The sequence below is a fragment of the Cheilinus undulatus genome, linkage group 21 (assembly GCF_018320785.1).
Source record: "Cheilinus undulatus linkage group 21, ASM1832078v1, whole genome shotgun sequence".
Lineage (NCBI taxonomy): Eukaryota > Metazoa > Chordata > Actinopteri > Labriformes > Labridae > Cheilinus > Cheilinus undulatus.
Window position 1 is genome coordinate 7,007,301 of NC_054885.1, and position 20,287 is coordinate 7,027,587.

At 39.5% G+C, this 20,287-nt stretch overlaps 1 protein-coding gene across 2 annotated transcripts in view; it reads left to right on the plus strand.

Moving 5' to 3' along the window:
- LOC121529508 (ankyrin repeat and fibronectin type-III domain-containing protein 1-like) overlaps positions 1 to 20,287 on the plus strand; it is a 58,537-nt gene that overhangs the window by 23,442 nt on the left and 14,808 nt on the right. For both annotated transcript variants that reach the window (XM_041817423.1, XM_041817424.1), the window contains 12 exons: positions 1,416 to 1,513; positions 4,192 to 4,282; positions 7,583 to 7,690; positions 9,522 to 9,621; positions 10,169 to 10,298; positions 10,493 to 10,612; positions 13,232 to 13,338; positions 13,718 to 13,832; positions 14,128 to 14,294; positions 17,611 to 17,782; positions 17,867 to 18,029; positions 19,567 to 19,733. In XM_041817423.1, the coding sequence (XP_041673357.1) occupies positions 1,416 to 1,513; positions 4,192 to 4,282; positions 7,583 to 7,690; positions 9,522 to 9,621; positions 10,169 to 10,298; positions 10,493 to 10,612; positions 13,232 to 13,338; positions 13,718 to 13,832; positions 14,128 to 14,294; positions 17,611 to 17,782; positions 17,867 to 18,029; positions 19,567 to 19,733 (1,538 nt within the window). The remainder of the gene's footprint in view (positions 1 to 1,415; positions 1,514 to 4,191; positions 4,283 to 7,582; positions 7,691 to 9,521; positions 9,622 to 10,168; positions 10,299 to 10,492; positions 10,613 to 13,231; positions 13,339 to 13,717; positions 13,833 to 14,127; positions 14,295 to 17,610; positions 17,783 to 17,866; positions 18,030 to 19,566; positions 19,734 to 20,287) is intronic.

Genomic DNA, 20,287 nt, shown 5'->3' on the forward strand with positions numbered 1-20,287 from the left:
GTCATAGTAAGGTAGATATTTGCATGTAAGAGTAAGGTTTAGCCATCAAAGGTCTATTTTTGACGTATCTTACTCTAGTCTTTCTCATGGAACAAAGGCTGTCAAAAATATTTTAGTTAGTTGTAGTTTTAGTCGAGGAAATTAAGACTGTGTTCATGTGTATGATTTTCTTAATCAATTGAGAATAACATAAAAAAAATGATCATCAAATTTGCTGCGTGAGCCAAAATCACAACAAGATTTTTTTTTCAAATCTTTCGTTCCTAGTTTAATTTATTTAATATTGCGCTGGTCATAATATAGAATGGTTTATTGGCTGTGTTTGTTGAACTATACCTAAGACAAGGAACCTAAAAATAATAATTGCAATCACAATATTGGAGGGAAAAAATTGCAATAAGATTATTTTCAAAAATCGTTCAGCTCTAGTCTGAAAACATGCTTGTTAGGTGATTGGTGACTCTAAATTGCCCGTAGGTGTGATTGGAAGAATGACTGCCTGTCTGTCTCCACCCTACCTCTCCAACTAACGTCAGCTGGGATCGGCAACCCTAAATGGGATTGACGGTTCAGATAAAAGATGAATTGATTAAGTTAATGTTTACAGGTTGACATGTGGAGGTTTCACCTTAGATGCTCAAAAGTTTGAAGGAATGGCGAAGAATTAAAAGTAAGAAATAATACAGATTGAGCCATTAGATAAGAGAAAATATTTCAAAATGATGTATTGCCACTTCTTCTTTACTCTGTTAGTTCAGACCGAGTCTGGCCTTGTAGGTTTCACATACTCAGTCCTCTTTGTCCACATCTGGTACAATATTTCTTTTCTTTCTTTCTTTTCATGAAAATGACAGCCTTTCAATAACAAGGGTTTCATTTACTATGTCTTTCTATTCATCTGTGGTGAGTGGGTCAGCTTTAAACCATTTCTTTTTGACAGCTTTTTAGCCCACTGTCAGAAATGTTGGTACCATTTTCCTTTCCTTTCTATTCTATCCAGGGATAAAAATGTCCCCTAATTATACAGGATAAACTGTCATCTAAAAAGGGATGTTAAGTCGAGATGTTATTAAAACGTTTATGGATTTCTGCAAATGGGAAATGATGATCGCCTTCTCTGACAGTGGTGTTATCAAAACCATACAATATTTTCAGGGCAGAATTCAGTGACTTTAACGTATTGTTGAGAAGGTTTGATCAAAGCCTGATATTTATGGGTCTAGTTTTGCTCCTGTATTTTTGCTTCATAATTCTGAAGATAAATAAATGTTATTCTGTGAAGCCAAGGAGGAGAGTAAGCCCAGGTAGAGCAGGATCCCAAAACTGTAAACACAAAAATCCTTTTTTTCTTCCTCTTCTGGGACTGGAGTAAATCCTGAGAATAATCTTTCAGTGAGATTGTTTTGTGTTCTCAGTTGAATGGAGCACCTCAGCCAGCTTCAAACGCATCCTCGGCTCTGCCCAAGTTACAGAGACAAAGAACCCATCCCACAGTATCAAGGGACTCACTGCAGTAAGTAATCAACTACCTGCAGACGCTCACTCACACAAAGGCATGAACACAGTCTGGTCTTCTGTCAGGGCTGGCACTGATTAAACTGGCAACTAAGGTTATTAAAGTTCATAAAGCCACATGTTTAAATGCTATCTCTGTTACTCTAACAATTAAAAGTATTCACAGAACATTCAATACATAAGGGAACAGTACAACATGCTTTAATATGACACAACACAACATGATACAACACCATACAATAGGATTTGACACAGAACAGTGTGAAACGGTACAATATAATACACTGCAATGCATTTCAATCTGGTCTGATGCAGTATGAAACAATAATATAGGTAATACAGTGCATTACATTATTTTCTGATACAATATGATACAAGAGTATACGACACAGTACGGTTAAATATGATCTGGTAGGATAGGAGAGGATATCTCGATACCTTATGTATGTAAGGAATATAATGAGGTACGCTATGATACCCTAAAGTTATGATACAATATGATGCAATGGCATATGATATGGTCTAATATTATACAATCTGCAATGATTATGGTGTAAAGTTTTTTGTATTTGTCCTGAACATCACAGTTTGGTGTACATATAGGTCGTTTGCACCGAGTGGTCTGGTTCAGTTCTGTATGGCCAGGTATGCTATTTTTTTTTTTTTTATTTTGCACTTCCATAGAGCAAAAGTTGGAAAGTGTCCCAAAAAGCTCACTCCTATCGTCCCACTTATTGTCATCCTTCAGTAGGGGTATAAATCTTACCTGTGCATCCTAAAAGGTGGAGCCACACACTCAACAATACTCGACAATAGGGGTTTGCACCGATGTCACGTCCGCAGTCGACACGACTGCTCGGCTCCGGGCTGCAAAACACAGAAGAAAAACAGACTAAATCTGGGATATTTGGACTCAACAGAGATCCACACTGTTTCCAGTCAGAGAATACTGGTATCTGGGCATGAATCGAGTTTCCTGTCGTTTATCTAGAGCTGATTTTAAAGGGGACATAGTATGCAAAAATCACTTTTCCAGGCTTTTTTTTAACAAAAATATGTGCCCTGGCTTGTCCACAATTTCCTCAGGTAGCAGAAAAATCCATTCTATTCCCCCCTCTCTTTCTCCACCTTTCAGAAAATGTGGGCTGAAACAAGCTGTCCTCAGATTTCCCCTCATGATGTCATATGGGGAGTTAGCACCGCCCCCAGGTTTGGTTGGCCTGAACTGAGGAAGCCTTTTGGAGAAGAGGCAAAACGTCTTCAAGAACTTGGAGCCAGTCCAGTTGCCACTTGATCAGCCCTGGATAATGTAGAGTGTTGTCAGACTTCATAGTTAAGCCATGATCTGCACAAATGTGAGGATACTGGATAATAAAGTAGAAGGAACTGAAATAACTTTAAGGGAAAAATTATTAAATTATTGCAGAAAGAAAAAAGGTAAAAATGGAAAAAAAAAAAGGAATAAAAGCTTCAGAAATGGGTTCAGAACGGCAAAAAAGGGGGGAAATAGTGAAAAGCAGTTAAAGAACACCAAAAAAATGATAAAAAGTGGCAAAATTAAAGGTGAAAAGTGGTGACTAGCAAAAATAGGTTAACAAGCTGTTGAAGCACACATGCTTTACCATAATTCCATGACTGTTTGTGTTATTAGAAAAATTAAAACGGTTTCTGAAAGCTGAGAAATTGTACTTCATATGTGGTTATTGCAGTAATTTCACCTTTTCTCGCGAAAAATCTAGCATAAAGTTCCCCGCTTTTCAATCCTTCTTCAGTTTCCTCCGCGGGGTGTCTGTGCTCTCCCTTAGAGATAGGGTGAGAAGCTCAGCCATCCGGGAGAGACTCGGAGTAGAGCCACTGCTCCTCTGGGTCAAGAGGATCCCAATGAGGTGGAAGAAGATGGATGGATTGATGGATTTTCAACTGTTAAAACACTCTTAACATGCAGTAAAATGTAAATAACTGCCTTAGTTTTGTGGAAAAATGGGCAAAAGCACTAACTCACGTGACATTTTCTGGGCCTTTTTATGGTTAAAATAAGAAAAAGAGTCCAGAAACTCAGGAGTTAAAGGGTTAAGAAAGGCAAAAAAGGATGGAAGAATGGAAAAAATATGTCAAAATGGCAAAAAATTGTTAAAAAATGGAAAACGGAAATGCAAAAAAGATTGGAAACAGTTATGAAAATTGGTGTATTAAGTAAGTACCATGAACAAGTAATGAACATCAGGACCTAATAAAAGCTTGGCACACTTTTAGCTTGAAAATAAGGTAACTGTTAGCCAGGGCGCTAGTACCGATTCTACTGGTCCAACACATGCATTGATATCATCAGTTAATCAAAACTGGGGAGGGCCCATTTACTGTTTTTTTCAGGGGCTCAGCCAATTCTGGTGGCAGGTTTGCCCCAAGTTTCTTTAGGTATCAGCAAGGACACACACTTTAGTGGTTAAAGACTTACACACACAGAAACACAAAGACCTTAGATGTACTCCTACCTGCACACAGACTGTATTTAATGCCATCCACTTCACTGCTGGCTATAAGAGAACACTTCTTCCCCTCTAACGGCGTACTTAACCAGATGAATTAATAATGAGAGTGTTGTATTTGCCCTGAATGGATGATCAGGAGGTTAATGCATGGTGATAATTTCCGTGTCTGCTGCTTCTCTCTATGCAGGGAGTGCATTACTTTGTGAGAGTGAGTGCCTTCAATGTGAAAGGATGGGGCCCACCTCAGAGCTCCACTCCAGTCAGCGCTGCCCCCTCCAGTGAGTATCCAGAACTGCAGACTTTAATGAACGTGGGCTTAGCGCTTTGAAAAGGCTCCATTCCTTTTCGCTCTGTCGCTGTGTAATGAAATTACTTAGCTGACATCTAGCTCGATGTGAAAGGAGTCGGATCCACTCACGGCTGGTAGATAAATGAATTATTAAAACATGCAGAATTAAAGATGTCACTGCGAGTCAATCCGCTTTGTAGCCGAGCTGCTTTGACTTTTAATTCAGCTCATAATCTTTCTTGCATGTCATCCAGTCTCTCTCACTGCATTATTTGCTGCTACTTTCCATTTTATACTCTGCAATGATATTAATTGTACCCCAGTGTGACTATGATGAGAAATAGAGGTGAAAAATAGGAATCAAAACCAGGGATGCATCAGTTAAACCTTATAATTGGCCAACACCTGGCTTGTTGACAGGCACATCAGCCAATTTCTGTCTGTACCTCTCTGTAGCACCAATTTAAAGCTGGAAACCTTGAAGAACTACAATAACTGATGATTCAGAGAAGAGGATTTTTATCTAGATCTAGAAAATCGAATTAAAGATGTTGAAGGAAGATGGATCAGGTTGTAGATGTTTTCACTAATGACTTTCTGCTCTGTGACCCATAATTGGTTTATCTGTGGTTGTGATTGTGCTTTATTTCCTTAACTTTGTTAAAAGTGTTGTTGCCCTTCTCAGCCAGGGACACTCTTACCATTAAGATTCCTAATTTAAGTGAGGTTTTACCAGCCAAGTTTATGTACAGTGCCCTGAAAAAGGGTTTTACCCCTTTCCGGTATCTATTTGTCACACTTAAATGTTTCGGATCATCAAACCAATTTTTATATTAGACCAAGTTAACCCAAGTTAATACAAAATGCAGTTTTTAAGTGATGATTTTTGTTTATTGAGGGTAAAAAATCCAAACTTATCTGGCCCTATGTGAAAGTCATTGGCCCCTAAACCAAATAACTGGTTGTGCCACCCTTGGCAGCAATAACTAAAATCAAGCAGTAACCAGCAGTGAGTCTTTCTCATCGCTGTGGAGGAATTTTGGCCCACTCTTCTTTGCAGAATTGTTTTAACTCAGCCATATTGGAGGGTTTTCCAGCATGGACGGCCTGTTTAAGGTCACACCATAGCATCTCAATTAGATTTAAGTCTGGATTTGGGCTAGGCCACTCCAAAACCTTAAGTTTGTTGTTTGAGCCGTTCAGGAGTGGGTTAGTTTGGATCATTGTCCCGCTGCATTTCCAATTACAGCCCAAATTTATTGCCAAACATTCTCCTTCAGGATTTTCTGGTAGACAGCAGAATTCATTGTTCCATCAATCACAGCAAGTGGTCCAGGTCCTGAAGCAGCAAAGCAGCCCCAGACCATCACACTGCCACCACCATGTTTGACTGTTGGCATGATGTTCTTTTTATCAAATGCTGTGTTATTTTTACTCCAGATTTAACAGGCTGCACATCTTCCAGAAAGTTCAATTTTTGTCCCGTCAGTCCACAGAATATTTCTCCAAATGTCTTGAGGATCATCAAGATGCTTCTTGGTAAATTTGAGACGAGCCTTTGTGTTCTTTTTTTTTTTGTCAGCAGTGGTTTTGGCCTTGGAACTCTCCCATGGATGCCATTTTTGCCAGTGTCTTTCTTGTGGTTGAGTCATGAACTCTGACCTTAACTGAGGCCAGTGAGGCCTGCAGGTCTTTGGATGTTCTGGGTTCGCTGAGCTCTTGGAGTAATTTTGGTAGGCCAACCACTCCTCTGAAGGCTCCCCACTGTTTCAAGCTTTCTCCATTTGTGGATAATGGCTCTCACTATGGTTAGCTTGAGTCCCAAAGCTTTAGAAATGGCTTTGTAACCCTTTCCAGACAGAATTTCTTTAGATTGTGCCAGGATGTGTTACTTTTTGAGATCTTGTAGCCTACTTGACTTTATGAGACAGGTTATATTGAAGGGATTTCTGGATTCAAACATCTGGCAGTAGTCAGGCCTGAGTGTGGCCAGTGAAATTGAACTCAACTGTCCTAAAATGTGGTAAATCAAAGTTCATTTATGATTTAACAATTAAGCAGTTACTTTTTCACATAGGGCCAGGTAGTTTTGGATGTTTTTTTTATTAATAAATGAACTCACTATTTTAAAAACTGCATTTTGTATTTACTCAGGATATTTAAATTTGTTTGATGATCTGAAACATTTAAGTGTGACACATATGCAAAAAACAAGAAATCAGGAAGGGGGAAATACTTTTTCACAGCACTGTAAATACATAGATTAAGGGTAGCTGCATACCCTGGAAAAGTCTTAAAAAAACTGAAATTAGACTAACTTAAGCTTGTCATGTCAAATATTTAACTCATTTTAAAGTTCCTTAAGCAGTTTTGATTTATTTTTTGTGGTAAAGTTTATCAAAAGTTCCCCATTTAAAGGGGGACCAAGCAGGTTTTTATCTGAGTAGGAAGTAATGCACTTTTAAATCAAGACAGCATGAATTAAATATTAAAAGCACGCAAAGGAACAGTTTCTTGAGAAAATCCTTTAGCGCCATTATTAAGCTAAACTGGGTTACTTAGAAAAGTTATGTTTGGACTTTGCATTTTGTGCATACACTCCTACACATTTCTAAATGTATAGCAGTTAAACACTGACAGAATGACTTAGAGCTGTCTCCTAGCTCTACGTCCTGGTGTAGTAGTGCAGCCCTCTTATAAATAATTAATCTAAAATTCAGCACCACAAAACACTCTTTTTGACTGCATTTGATCCTCAAATGAAAATACGTATAACTATCGCATCACATTGTCAAAGTGGAGCTGAATTTTAAATATTTAAATTTCAACATGTGATAAAAGAATGAGATTGTCATTAACTATCAAAATTCATAGAATAATTGCAATTCAAATCAATAGTTAAATAGCCCTAAAAGTAATAAAAATACATCAGAAAGGGCTCTGAAATTGTTACATCTGTAATCAAAATCCAGAAATGAGTCAAAATCTATCCATATAAGTGAGATGATTGATATTCATCATATTGCAGTGCTCATTTGGTAACTCCACTTATTTTGAACTTCATGTCTAACTTAAGCTGAAGTTTTTAGTAGGTCAGGATGAATCAGCACTGAAACTTTCAGAGTCACAGATGGTCTCTCGTGTAGTCGCTCTCGCCTCCTAATCACCATGATTGGAAAAAAAGCAGCACTCTGGGCTCTTCTGCAAATGAGTTTTTGATGTCTTGAATGATTTTCCATAATTGCATAAAAATGAAAGCGATGATTTGTTTCTGTCTTTTTTCCGGCAGGTTGGAGAGAGTGCAATGGAGTGAAGTCGCAGCTCAGAAATCATGAAGGCCTCGTGAGAAAACTGCTGGAAGACGCCAGAGAACCGAGTTACAGAGGATTTTGCATAGGTAATACAACCTCTTTGGAGATAGACTTTATAAACGCAGGAGGTACATACCCAGCTCCCTAAATCAGGCGCATATGAGTACACTGAAGAGTAAATATTTTTGAAAAAGTTTCAAAGTAAGCCCACTTTTTTTGACTCGTTTCACCCTGATCTCCTAAAAGCTTAAGGGTAGCTATGGCCAAGGGGGTAAAATAAGTTGTCTCTCTATGGTAGGACCAGGACCAATATGTCACAGAAACCAACCAGCCTACCATCACTGGGGCAGAGTTTGCATGCTAGCTGGTTAACACAGTCCAAATCAACCAACACCTCTTCAAACTTACAGGTGTACTAGCACAAACCGTAACCAGAACTAGTTAATCCCCAACAGTCTGCTAAATGTGACGTCATTTATGGTTACTTGGTTAACTCCCTGGGAACTCCTTCAGCCTCCTGCCGCTGAGGTTCAGGGGTTCAGGCTTCCAGAGGCCGAGGCTTTGTCCAATGCCTGGTGAATGGACAGGTTCCAGGGTGCTGTACCTGCCGGACCTAGTCCATGATTATTCCCTGCTAACACATACCCAGAGCCGCCAGTGCTAAGGTCTCCAACTGTGAAGTTTAGTCCTGTGCTGTCCAAAGACCCCAGCAACACTGAGGCCACCAACAGCTAGAGTGTGTTATGGTGGCCTGAGCAACAATGAGGCCACCATAACACGCTCCAACTGTTGGCTCACTATGCTAAAAGCTAACTCTCCCACCTTAAACTCCAGAGGAGTGCATGTGCTGATCAGACGGAGGAGGACTGGACAACACGGAATCTTACTACTCAGCACAACATTTTAGAATTTTATTGAAAGTCTGTACATATTTAGGATTTTTTTATGACACCATTTTCAAACCAGTACACCCAGGAAGTCTTCTGCATACAAAGAAATTTGCTGAAAATTTCAACGGACATCCCCTACTCCCTGATCAATTCCCGAAAGATTACAAATAACTTTGCCAAATTCTCGTAAAAATGCTACAAATAAAAATCAAAACAAATTTTGACAAATTTTCCAATGAAGCTCTCCAAAATATGCAAACATATCCCCTAAATGTCCATGAAAATATTTAGAAAATTCTACAAAATATCCCAACAGCAAATTATCCCAAAAATTGCAAGCAAACTACTTTAAATTAAGTGGACATTCTGGGCAATCGTCCCAAAAAAACCAATAGCTGAAATTCTTACTGTGTTGTAGGAGAGCTGATGTGTGATTTTCTATCTGTGCATGCAGGGTCTTAGGAGGTTAAGTATCCACTACAGGCACTAAATGAAATAAAATTTAATCTGCCTTTTTTGATTCCATATCAAGCAGCACAACATCTACTTTGTCTAGTTTATCTAATATTTTTGTTGTCTCTCTGATGCTTGGGAGTGCAGAGTGTGAGTTCTGTGTTTGCACACAGCCCACAGTCTCATGCCCTTATATGGGCTTAAAAGGGGCGTGTCCTTGTGCTGACTAGCACAAGCTTCCAACTTATGAGCACCTGGCATTCATTAATTTTAGGAACATGGATGAGAGCAATTCTGCAGTTCAGGAACCAGGTTTCTCTTAGAAATTTTCTTCAGAACATAGGCCAAAAAAATCCTACAAAGATATTGATGAATTAGTCCCAGAAACAACATTCAATCAAAATGTCATATCCTTTATTAAATGTTGTGTACAGAAGCCAAGGTGTTCTATTTAAATCGACTGTTTTCACTCCAGATGAACAGTTTCTCCTCTGTCATCCAATCAAATATGTATATCATGCACACTGAGATGGAGTGATTCTCATCGTGTCTGATCCTCTCCTCCTCTCCACAGAGAGCTCCAAGCCCCAGAGTCCCAGCAAGCGTCTGTCTGTGTCCCGAGGCATCAAACAACTGTTCCAGTCCGCCACCAAGTTTGTTCGTCTCCTGCAGAGGTAGAGCTCCATCTGTCTCACCTGTCCTCCTGTGCCTACAGGCTGCTGGGAATAACGACTTTAACGTGATGTGATTACAGCAGCGCAGACTACAAAGTACAAGTCCGAGCTCTCAGCTGTTATTGGAAAAGAAAAGTAGTCACATGAAAGCTGCTGTAGGCTTCAGATTAGAGAAGAGCTCTTTTTAAGCATGATGATGTTTGAAATCAATGGGCTGTGGAAAGTCGCACGTGACGATCAAAGCTTTGTGCAGCTACAAGAATTCAGTGGACCACACTCAGCCGAGCAGCTGAAAGTGGATAAATGGGTCAGCAAAAGGAAACACTACACTGAACAATGAATACATTATATGAAATCGCTGTGGGGGGTTTGGAAGTAATTGCTTTTCGAATGTAGACACAAACAATATTTGCATAATTTGCAGCAAGGTTAAGTGTTATTTAAGGCTGACAGTAAAAACAGTGCAATAAAAATAATTTCTCATGGTTTAACCTTTAAAATCTTCAGTTTTTCTCCCATATTTTTCCCTCTCTCTTTGGTCTCATAGGGGTGTATACTTGGCAACTGTCTTCTACCACAAAGAAAACATCCTGGTGACAGCAGAAGATCAAATTCCTTTGGTGGATATCCAGTGCTGCTCCACTTCCCTCACCCAGGACTTTGCTTGGTTTGCAAAGGTGAGATCTCAGAAGAGCAATATGCTACTCTTAACAGGTAGATGCATTCAAATCACAGTCAATACACAGGATGTAAGTGGGTATTTCTGTCACATCTTGAGCTGTTAAATTCACTTGTTTTAACTTTATGGAATAAAGTTAATGAAAATTGTATGAATCGCATATTAAAATTGCATGCACCTCTTATCTTCTAGCTGTCCTGTGCATGGCAGCAGGTTCCCTGGCTGCAGCAGGCCCTCTCCTCAGCTCATTCGTCTCCCTCCTCCCTCCTTCAGAACAGGCACAATATCCTACGAGCTGTTTCCCAGCTGCAGGTAGGAAGTTAAGCAGCTTACTCTGCATGATAAGAGGCACCAAAATGGGTTAAATGCTATTTTAATTAACATTTAATATTTTGCTTCCCCTTACATTCTTCTTGGCAAACTCCTGGCTTCCTTATCTCAGCATACATAACTCTATAATTACTACCTGTGTTTCAGTGGATTTTTCCCTAATGGGTTGTTACAACACCTGAATTTTAAACCTTTTCGCTTATTTGTAGCGCCATTTCAAGGTGTTTTTTGCACGCACATGATGTTTCTCCCTCAGTATGAATGTCAGGGAGGCAGAAAAGGGAGACTGAGTGATCCCTTCTCTGTGCTGATTTTGGATGAGGCAGCAGAGGCATTGCAGAGGTGAAACGGGATCAGCAGAGTCAGCAGTGGAGCGATGCACTTTGTGTACATTGCATTCAGAAAGTATTCAGATTCCCTTCTCTTTTTTCAGTTTTGCTATGTTGCAGCCTGATGCAGCAGTTGAAAAAAAAACGATTTTACGCTCATTAAACACTCACATGACAAAGTGAAAAAAGACATTTTTGCAAATTAATGAAGAATGAAAAACTGAAATTTTACGTTGATTTGAGCATTCAGACCCTTTGCAACTTTACCTGAAATTTAGCTCACGTTCCTCCTATTTCTCTGGATCTTTGCTGAGATTTTTCTACACCTAGTTGGAGTCCACATTTGGAAAGGCACACACTTCCAGTTCCTTTGTCTCAACAATTCAACTTATTCATCTCCTCTTTTTTTTGGATAACATCAGATTTTTTTCAAGATATTGATGACATTCATTATGAAATTACCAAATTCCCATGCTGTCTTGGGAAAACGTGGTAAAATGAAATGCATGGATTTCCTTCTGTAATGATGTTCTTTCTGAAAAATGTTTATTTTGGCCTGGCTCTTTGATCTACTGTAGATGTATTTGAGTGGTTGAAAATGTTCAAAAACTTGGATCGCAATTTCTCTTAAGGTGGTGGTGGGTCCTGATGTCAGACCAGCTGAGAACTACTGTTTTAGACTGGGGGTTCTCAACGTTGGGGTCGGGACCCCATTGGGGGTCGCAAGACACTAAAAGGGGGTGTCCAGATGCCTTAAAAAAAAACAAGCACATTTTTGAATAACACTTTTGCCACTTTGCATCAATTTTGCCTATTTTTATCCAACTTTTATCACTCTTCCCTCAATTAGGCCAATTTTAACACATTTTTGCAACTTAAAACCTTTTTTTTGTCCATTTTTTCCTTTCCACCACTTTTTTTCCTATTTTTTCCACTTCTAAACCAAATCTTGCAACTCTCTGCCTACTGTTGGCCCTGTTGACACATTATTGCCACTATTAAACCCTTTTAGCACTTTTTAAGTCACATTTCACAATTTGATATGCCCATTTTTGTCAGTTTCTGACTATTTCTGCCTCCACTATCCCTGTTTTTCCAATATATATTAATTTTCATCCCATTTCATCAAATTTCAACCTATTTTTGTCACTTAAACGCCATTTCAGCCACTCTTGAATCCCCTTTTACCACTTAATATGCCCATTTTTGCCATTTTTTGGTTATTTTCTGCTACTTTCATCTGATTTTTGGCATTTGTAACCCCTTCCTGCTACTTTAAAAATGTAATTTCACCATCTTTTCCACCATTTTTTGCCTTTATGAACACAATGTAATGTATTTTAATTCTATCTTTAACAAAAGGATTTACATTTTTAAGAGGGCTACTTACTACACAAATGAATTAAAATGTGTTTCTTTGATAAGAGTGGTTATTATTCAGGTTAAATATAAAACACTACAGTTTAACTTTACAATGGACCATGATTTTGCTGGCCCCCAGTTTGGCTGGGCCCCAGAGAGCTCTCCCATTTTTCCCCCCTAATGGGCAGCCCTGTCTGCACATGACTATTCTTAAATGTGCATGGCTGTTCAGCCACCTTCAGGCACATTGGGGTCCCTGGTCTCTGGCACCTTTATTTTGGGGTCACAGGCTGAAAAGGTGGAGAACCCTTGTTTTAGACAGTGACTGCTCTATAAGGTCTAAAATATGATTCAAGTTTAGGTGAGTTTTTTTAAGTTTCTATATTTTTGGTGACTGTGATCATTAAAATCATTTGACATTGAAGAGTATCAAAATATTTAAAAGTCTGGCTTCTGTTTGAGAGCATTAAACATATTCAGCTTTGGGAAAATTTTTAAAATGAGCCCAAAAATATACGTGAAATGCATTTTTATCATAAAAGTTTTGAAAAATAAACGTTTTAGGGCACCAAATGTTGGGTTATTTCTGGGCAAACTCCTGCACATTGTCTGAAATACACCGAAACGTTTATGACATTTTTATACTGAAGCATTAACAATGTATTTGAGCAGTTTGGATTGTGCTCTCTGTCTCTCTTTCTCTCATAGCTGCTATTGATGAAAATGTTACAGAGGATCTGAGGTCTTTTTAAGACTCTGTATCTTTTTATACCATCAAGTATTAAAATAACAAAGATCCTATTATTTTTGAATGTGCTTTATCGAACATTTTGGCTACCTTTTTCCCCAGGGTCTTGTATTATCTCTTCCTGTGTTTATGTTTCACATTTCCTCCTTTCTCTGTCGTCAGTCCTCCCTGGGAACGATGGATCTGGGCCAGGTCTACTACGAGCCTCTGAAAGACCGGCAGGGCAACGTCTTACTGGTGACTCTGAGGGAGTTCCCAAACCCTCCCAGGTAAGAGAGAGTTTTCTGTCGCTTTCAGAAGAACATTTCTGTTTCACAGCATCAAATGATGCATGTTCTGTTCTGTGGATCGTCTCCAACTCTGCCGCTCACAGCTGTGTCTCCAACTTTTTACAGAAACAAACATTTTAAAATCCTGCTGGATAGAATTTCAATCATTCTGTGCTACTGACTAATCTCCCTCTTTCCCAGGAGATGGAAAACCTAATCAGGCATTAAGCAGGCTTTGCTAAGCATGCACAATGATGTTTCCTGGATAACTAGCCTGTCTTTTGTTTGTAACAGTCATACTCACTTGAAATGCTAATACTATAATTGACTTTTTCAAGTATTTCTGAACGTTCGCCTCACATTTTTGACTCTGCTCCAGCCCTCCTGACCCACCGCTGCACTGGTTGCCCCTGGCTCGTCTGGAAAAGAACCGAAGCAGAACTCCTCTGCTGCCTGAGCCGACTGCCATGGACATGCTGTACGAGCAGCTCAAGGTGAACCCATGTTCGTTTCAGTTTAAAAGCAAGCGACAGAAAAGTCACCGTCACACCGAGCTGGCAGAATGTGTAAAGGATTAAGTGCAAAGAGACTATTGACTTCCTGACTCAATTATTTATATAGCCTTGAGTTTTTCCTATTGGTAACTGAAATACCACCTTTAATCCACCAAGCAGGCTAACCAGATCAAAAACAAGCCAAGACAAGGCAAATAAAACGCATGTAAATGTTTCAACATATTCATTTAAACCCTAATCTCACTAACAGTGTGCCTGTTTTCTTATTTGCCAGGAGAAACTGTCCTTCCACAGACACAGCACTCAGTGGGCTCAGCCCGGTCTCTATGTTGGCATCCTGAAACTGTGGAGCTCGGTCGAGCAGATCCGGGTCCTGGTGCCTCAGAGGCTGCCAAATCTGCTCTGCCACACACGAGTCAGACACAACGCCCACGTGTCAAGGCAAGGCTTTCCACAAAGTTTTGGAGTGTTTCTGTTAGAATTTGTGCCCGTTCATTCTGCTGAGCATTTTTAAAGGTGACGTGTCTGGCTCAGGATCTCCGTTCCAGTTCATCCCAAAAGTACTTGATTGGATTGAGGTCAAACTGAACTTGTCAAACCATGTCTTTATAGTCTTTGCTTTTTCACTGGGGCCCAGTCATGTTGGAATAGAAAAGAGCCTTCCCCAACTTGTTGCAAAAAGATGGTAGCATAGCATTGACCAAAATGTCTTGGAATGCTGAAGCATTAAGAGATAGGGGGCCTAGTCCAAACCCTGAAAAACAGCCCCATACCAATATCCCTCCTCCACCAAACTTCACAGTTGGCAAAGTGCAGTCCGGCAACATTCTCCTGTCACGCTACGATTTTACGTGGTCTTCCGCTTCATGATTGAGTTGCTGCTGTTCCTAAACTCTTCCACTTTATAATAATATCACTTACAGTTGACTGGGATATCCAGCAGAGATGAAATTCCACAAACTGTCTTATTGCAAGGGAGCTGTCACAGTACCATGCTTGAAAATGGAGACTGCATGGCTAGGTGCTTGATTTTATATACCTGTGACAAGAGGTCTGATTGAAACACCCAAATTCAGTTATTACCAGGTGTGACCAAATACTTTTGTCCATATAGCGTAACTTTAGATCAACCTTTAAACACTCAGAAAGGTGGAGATGAGGCGGGTCTTCTAATACGAGCTATATTTAGGTAAAATATTATGGAAGTCCCTCTAATTTCGGGTCAGTTTTAATGCTCACATTAATAATATGCTTGGTTGGAAGATTCTTTGTTTTATTCCCAGCTTAAATTCTCTGAGAATCTCATTCATAATGAAGCAAAATAGGTTTTGTAACTAAAATATCCATGCATGAATCATTAATTAAATCAAATCAGGACCTTAAGGAACCTCCCTTGCCAATTGTTTTCATGTATTCTCGGCATGCCCAAAAACTGAATCATACTGGCGGGGGGTCATAACACAGTTCAAAAGATAATGGGGGTGGATCTAGACTACTCATTTGTCACGCTGTGCCTCAGTAAAATACCTCAGACTGTTACACGTAAGGATAAATACTTAATAAAAATTATTTTGGCATGCAGCAGGAAAGCTATCACCTGCTAGTGATTTTGGGTTGATCTTCCAACAATAGCCCAGTGGCTGGGGATAATAGATGAAATATACTGTATGGAAAGACTGTCTTTCATTGTAAGACTTGAGTTAGAAAAATGTAAAGCACTTTGAAATAAATGGATTATGTATAAACAACATTGAGAAAAATATGACAGTGTACTTTAGATTGTACGGAAAAGCTCTGTGATTGCATTTGTAACACCCATGACAATGTTGAGTTCTCTGTTAAAGAAAAAATAAGAATCAGGACCTTACGTATCAAAATGGTATCGATTCAGGCAGTCAGTGGTGATCCCCAGCTCTAGGTCCATCCCACTTGGTGCTGGACGCCCAGCAGGGTTGGAAATTAACTTTCTGGCCAGTCCGCCACTGTGGCTGGTGGATTCACTCACGTTTTTACCAGCCATCTTTTTGCAATGATCAGTACAATTTGATGAGGAAAGACATAATAAAAAAGCCTATAGTATTGAATTTAAAAGCTATTTAATAAAGTGAAATGTTTTACAGGCATTTCCCTATATTATGAGTGTCAGACTTGCTAAAAATTCAATATTTTGTGCACAGTTTCTGCAATCTCATTCAATTCAGGTCTTGTTTAGCTATCTTGCACTTAAGATGAGCAAAACATGGGTTCAAAGTAGGGCTGAATGATTTTGGAAAATAATATAATTGCGATTTTCTTCCCCAATTGCAGTTTGATATGTGATTACTCACTAGATTATTTTATTCCTAAACAAGGGCTGAATAATTCTTTAAAAGTGTCTAATTCTGATGTTTTTGACTTGTATTGTAAATTGGATATGAAATGTTGCATTGAAGAGTTTTTGTCATTCTTGTATTTAATAAGAAAAAAAATCCGAAATGAAGTAGGTAGGATTTTTTGTAGGCTATTCTAAAAAACTGGCACCTGAATGATTGCATGATATGTAATGCATAACATCTGCTGCAAAAAAAAGTTTAAAACTGGTATTATGAAACAAATTTCAGGTCAGAGAAATATAGCACCTTTTGTGATTTAAAAATTGCAGCAGGCCATATTGCGATTTAATGTAATTGCCCAGCCCTAGTCCAAAGACACCTTTGACACCAGCTGCAGTACTACTCATATGATACCGAGTCAAACCACTGCAGCACGCAGCAGATAGTAGACATTTGTCCGCAGCTCTGACATAAGAAAGAGGAGGCAGGACTCTCGAGTTATGCCAATAACTGCCCCAAAATTGTTCTGTTATGTTACTTTTACTTACTTGCTCAGCAATACCTTCATTTGGCTGGTAGCAGTGAGCTCGATCAGACTCGGGGAAGAGGTGCGCCTGGTACCCATAAAAGCGCAGTGATGATATATTCACCCCCTGGTTTGGATTGTTCTTTTTGCAAAGGTATTTCTTCAACAATTTGGCTCTTTGCTTGACCAGGGTTGATCTAAGGCATCCCCAAATGCCTGTATCTTTGTTCTGGCCCAGGACACAGTTACAGTTCAGCGTCCTCATTCAGCAAGTTACGAGACGTGCTATAAAGATTGACATTTTAACACCTTTACACCTTTATGGTGGTTATAGTGGAGATAAAATGTCAGAGGGGTGTTTATGTGATTGTAAGGAATGATTTTTACTGTTGGAAGGTGTTATATAACATAACTAAAATGACTGTTTTTTGTCTCTACATCAGTGCTATTTAATATCACAGTGTCTGCCATTATTGCAAGCAATACAGAGTATAAAGCAACTCTGTGCACAAAAACCACCCTGGTTGTCTTGTGATAAGGATGTCTTCAACCATCCATCACTCACAGCGGAGTTTCCGGAATATCACTCTCTACATTTAGACATAAATGCTCTCAGAGGCAGAAATTTTACTGGGATGTAAGTTAGAAAAGTGGAGAGTAAAGCTGGGGTGAAAATCAAACGTTTGCTTTGACACTTGCAGCTCAACTTGTGTCACCAAAAGTGTGTGGAGTCTGTGTGGAGTCACTGGAACAACAAACCAGTGGTTCTTTTACCTCTCAGATGTTTGACGTTCTAAAATTTTTTCACATATTTGGCAGATGCTCATCCAGCTTATTTAATCTATCATATTACACTGTTACAAGGACTGTCTGTGCATTTGAAGCTTTTCCCAACATTATTTTGTCCGTCCTGTGACAGAGAGGAGTGGGAATGGCTTCAGAGCCATGTTTACACGGCGGCCGACAGCGCTCAGAACCTGCTGAGCGGCGAGGACGAGAGCTCGATGGAGAGCAGCATGCTGGAGTTCATCATGTCTCTGAGAGCTGCTGTTACACATCTGCTAACAAAGCTCAACATCCCCCTCTACAGGGTAAAATACGCTCAAAAATCCTCCTTTAAACCCTACTTTTTAAATTTTCTTTCTTGTCATTTTACATGATTCTGTGTGTTGTAGGCGTATCAGTATGGAGTCTACACCCGGGAGCTTCTGCAGTTTGGAGACAAGGTGTCCGTGCTGCTGTTGCTCCCTCCCAGTGAGGACTTCAGCTCCAGTTACTGGCCTCTGGTGGGGACCAAGGAGCCCGGGCTCACCATGCCTCTGCAGATCTTTGAGCTGGGTGGGTGGAGGAATAAAGCATCCATGTTACCACGGTTACTGAATGTGTTTAGTATTATAACAGAGTTTTTAAAGACATAATGAGGAGGCTTGTCATGAAACCAGAAGTTTAAACTTTAACGTCATTCCAAGAAAAAATCAAATTATACCCTTGTGCACTATTCGCGCAGGATTTGTATTACCTAGGGACCTCTGGTTATTAGTAACAATCACGCATGTTGTTTTTTGAGATTATTTTCTTGGGCTTGTTTGCCTTCATATGGATAGTACAGCTGAAGAGACATAGGAAATATGGGGTGAGGGAGTGTGGGCACCAAACAGTGCTCAGACTAGGAATCGGTCCCGCGACCAGTGCGTCGAGGGATCCTGAGGTGTTCCCAGACCAGATGACCTAAATACACAGTCTCTCCAGTCTGAACTGGTGTCTCTTCAAAGTTGGAGGGTTGTCTGAGCTCCTGGCCCTATCTCTAAGGCCACCCACCCTGCTGAGAAATCTCATGATTGCATTCTTTTAGTCATCACCCAGAGTTCATGACCATAGGTGAAGTTTGGTAGGGAGATCGACAGGTAAATAGAGAGCTTCAAGGAAATGTCACCTGCAAAATGCTTGCACAATATTGCATTTTTGCGAAGAATTTAGAAATTAACATTACATTTGTGCTTTTCTATGCTGCTGTCATGCAGCAACTTCATGATTTCCTCCAGAAATGCCCACACATTCAAGCACATGATTATACTTTGCATTGCAGTGCAACAATCACTGTCGTTTGGGGGGAATACTAACCTATTGTGAACAGTGCTGCACTTGTACTTGTTCAGTTACATGGAAAAAAATAGAAGTCCTAGGCACCTATTAGTAATTTCTCGTTTCTAATTTACTGAAATTGCAAATAAACTAAATCCAGTATGCAATTTGAATTGCAAAAAAAAAGAATTAATATTTTGGTGCTGAAATGATGCTGACATATTTGTGCAATATAGACAATATTGAAGAGTTTGCCTGCAGTTTCTGATGGATTCATTCTTCTCCTGTGCACTTGTCTCATGAAATCAATGTATTTTTAAAGCTTTGGCACTTTTAGACACTGTCATTGATTTAAAACTCAAAAACACATCTATTAAAAACATGGCAGTGAAAGTGAAATCCTGACAGTCTCACTGAAGAGAGTTGATAATCAGTTTTTATGGCGTGCATCTATTTAAAAGCATTAAACACATTTTATCTTCAAAGAAGATTGAAGGAAACAAATTAAATAAGCCCAAAATACACCATTAAATTTTTATCAACCATAAAAGCTGGATAAAAATTGTAATTTGTGTAAATAGCTTTCGATTTTCTTTTGAAGATGAGTCACTTTTCTTCTCTAATTATGTCTTTGATGTGCTTTCATCATGCTTCAGAATTTGTTTTCCCCTCATTTTAATCCATCTTTTCTTCTGACACGTCGCGGTTTAAGTGTGATAAAGTGTGTTAATGAGTCCTGAGTCTGTTTCTCCCTCTTTGATGTGCTGATTTTTCTCTCCTTCTCCCTCACCAGTTCACTTCTGGACGTACGAGCGGGACTTTCTGTCCCAGTACTGTCAGGCCTGGGTCAGGCTGGAACTAGACACCCATCTGGCCCAGCAGGCTCTGAGGGAGGCGCTGGACACCAAGGAGGTGCAGGAGGCTCGAGAGCGGCTCAGCCACATCACAGAGTTCTCCCAAGTAAGACCATAAGAGCAGAAACATAAAAACTGGACGGAAGAATGAAAACTGACACAGCTGCTCATCAATTATGATACCAAGTGTTTTAATGTCACATGTTTTCATTGTATAGCATCAAAAAGTACAGAAATTTTTAGGAAATGGCCCCTTTACCTTAAGACAGGTGCAAAGAAGAGAAATGAACCCATTCAAGATTGCAGCAATCATCTGCTAGTTTTTATATTGTATATTTATGTTGACTGTTTGTTGTGTGTAAGCAGTTTTTAGTATTTGTACAGTCTAGATCATTGGTTCTTACCTGGTCTACAGCTTCAGGACACATCACGTCGCAAGCCGGCCCACAGAATTAGCTGGGCCTCTGAAAACCCAGAGAATGATGCTAATGTCCTGGCTAACAGTCCCCTCATCTTAGAGCTAAAAAGTATGTCAAAATATTATCAATCTAATGTTGGTATTATTAAATCAGGTCACATTTTAACCTTTGGATACTTTTTTCCACCCATTTTTGCAAGTTCTAACTATTTGTGCGACTTTGAACCTACTTTCACGGCTTT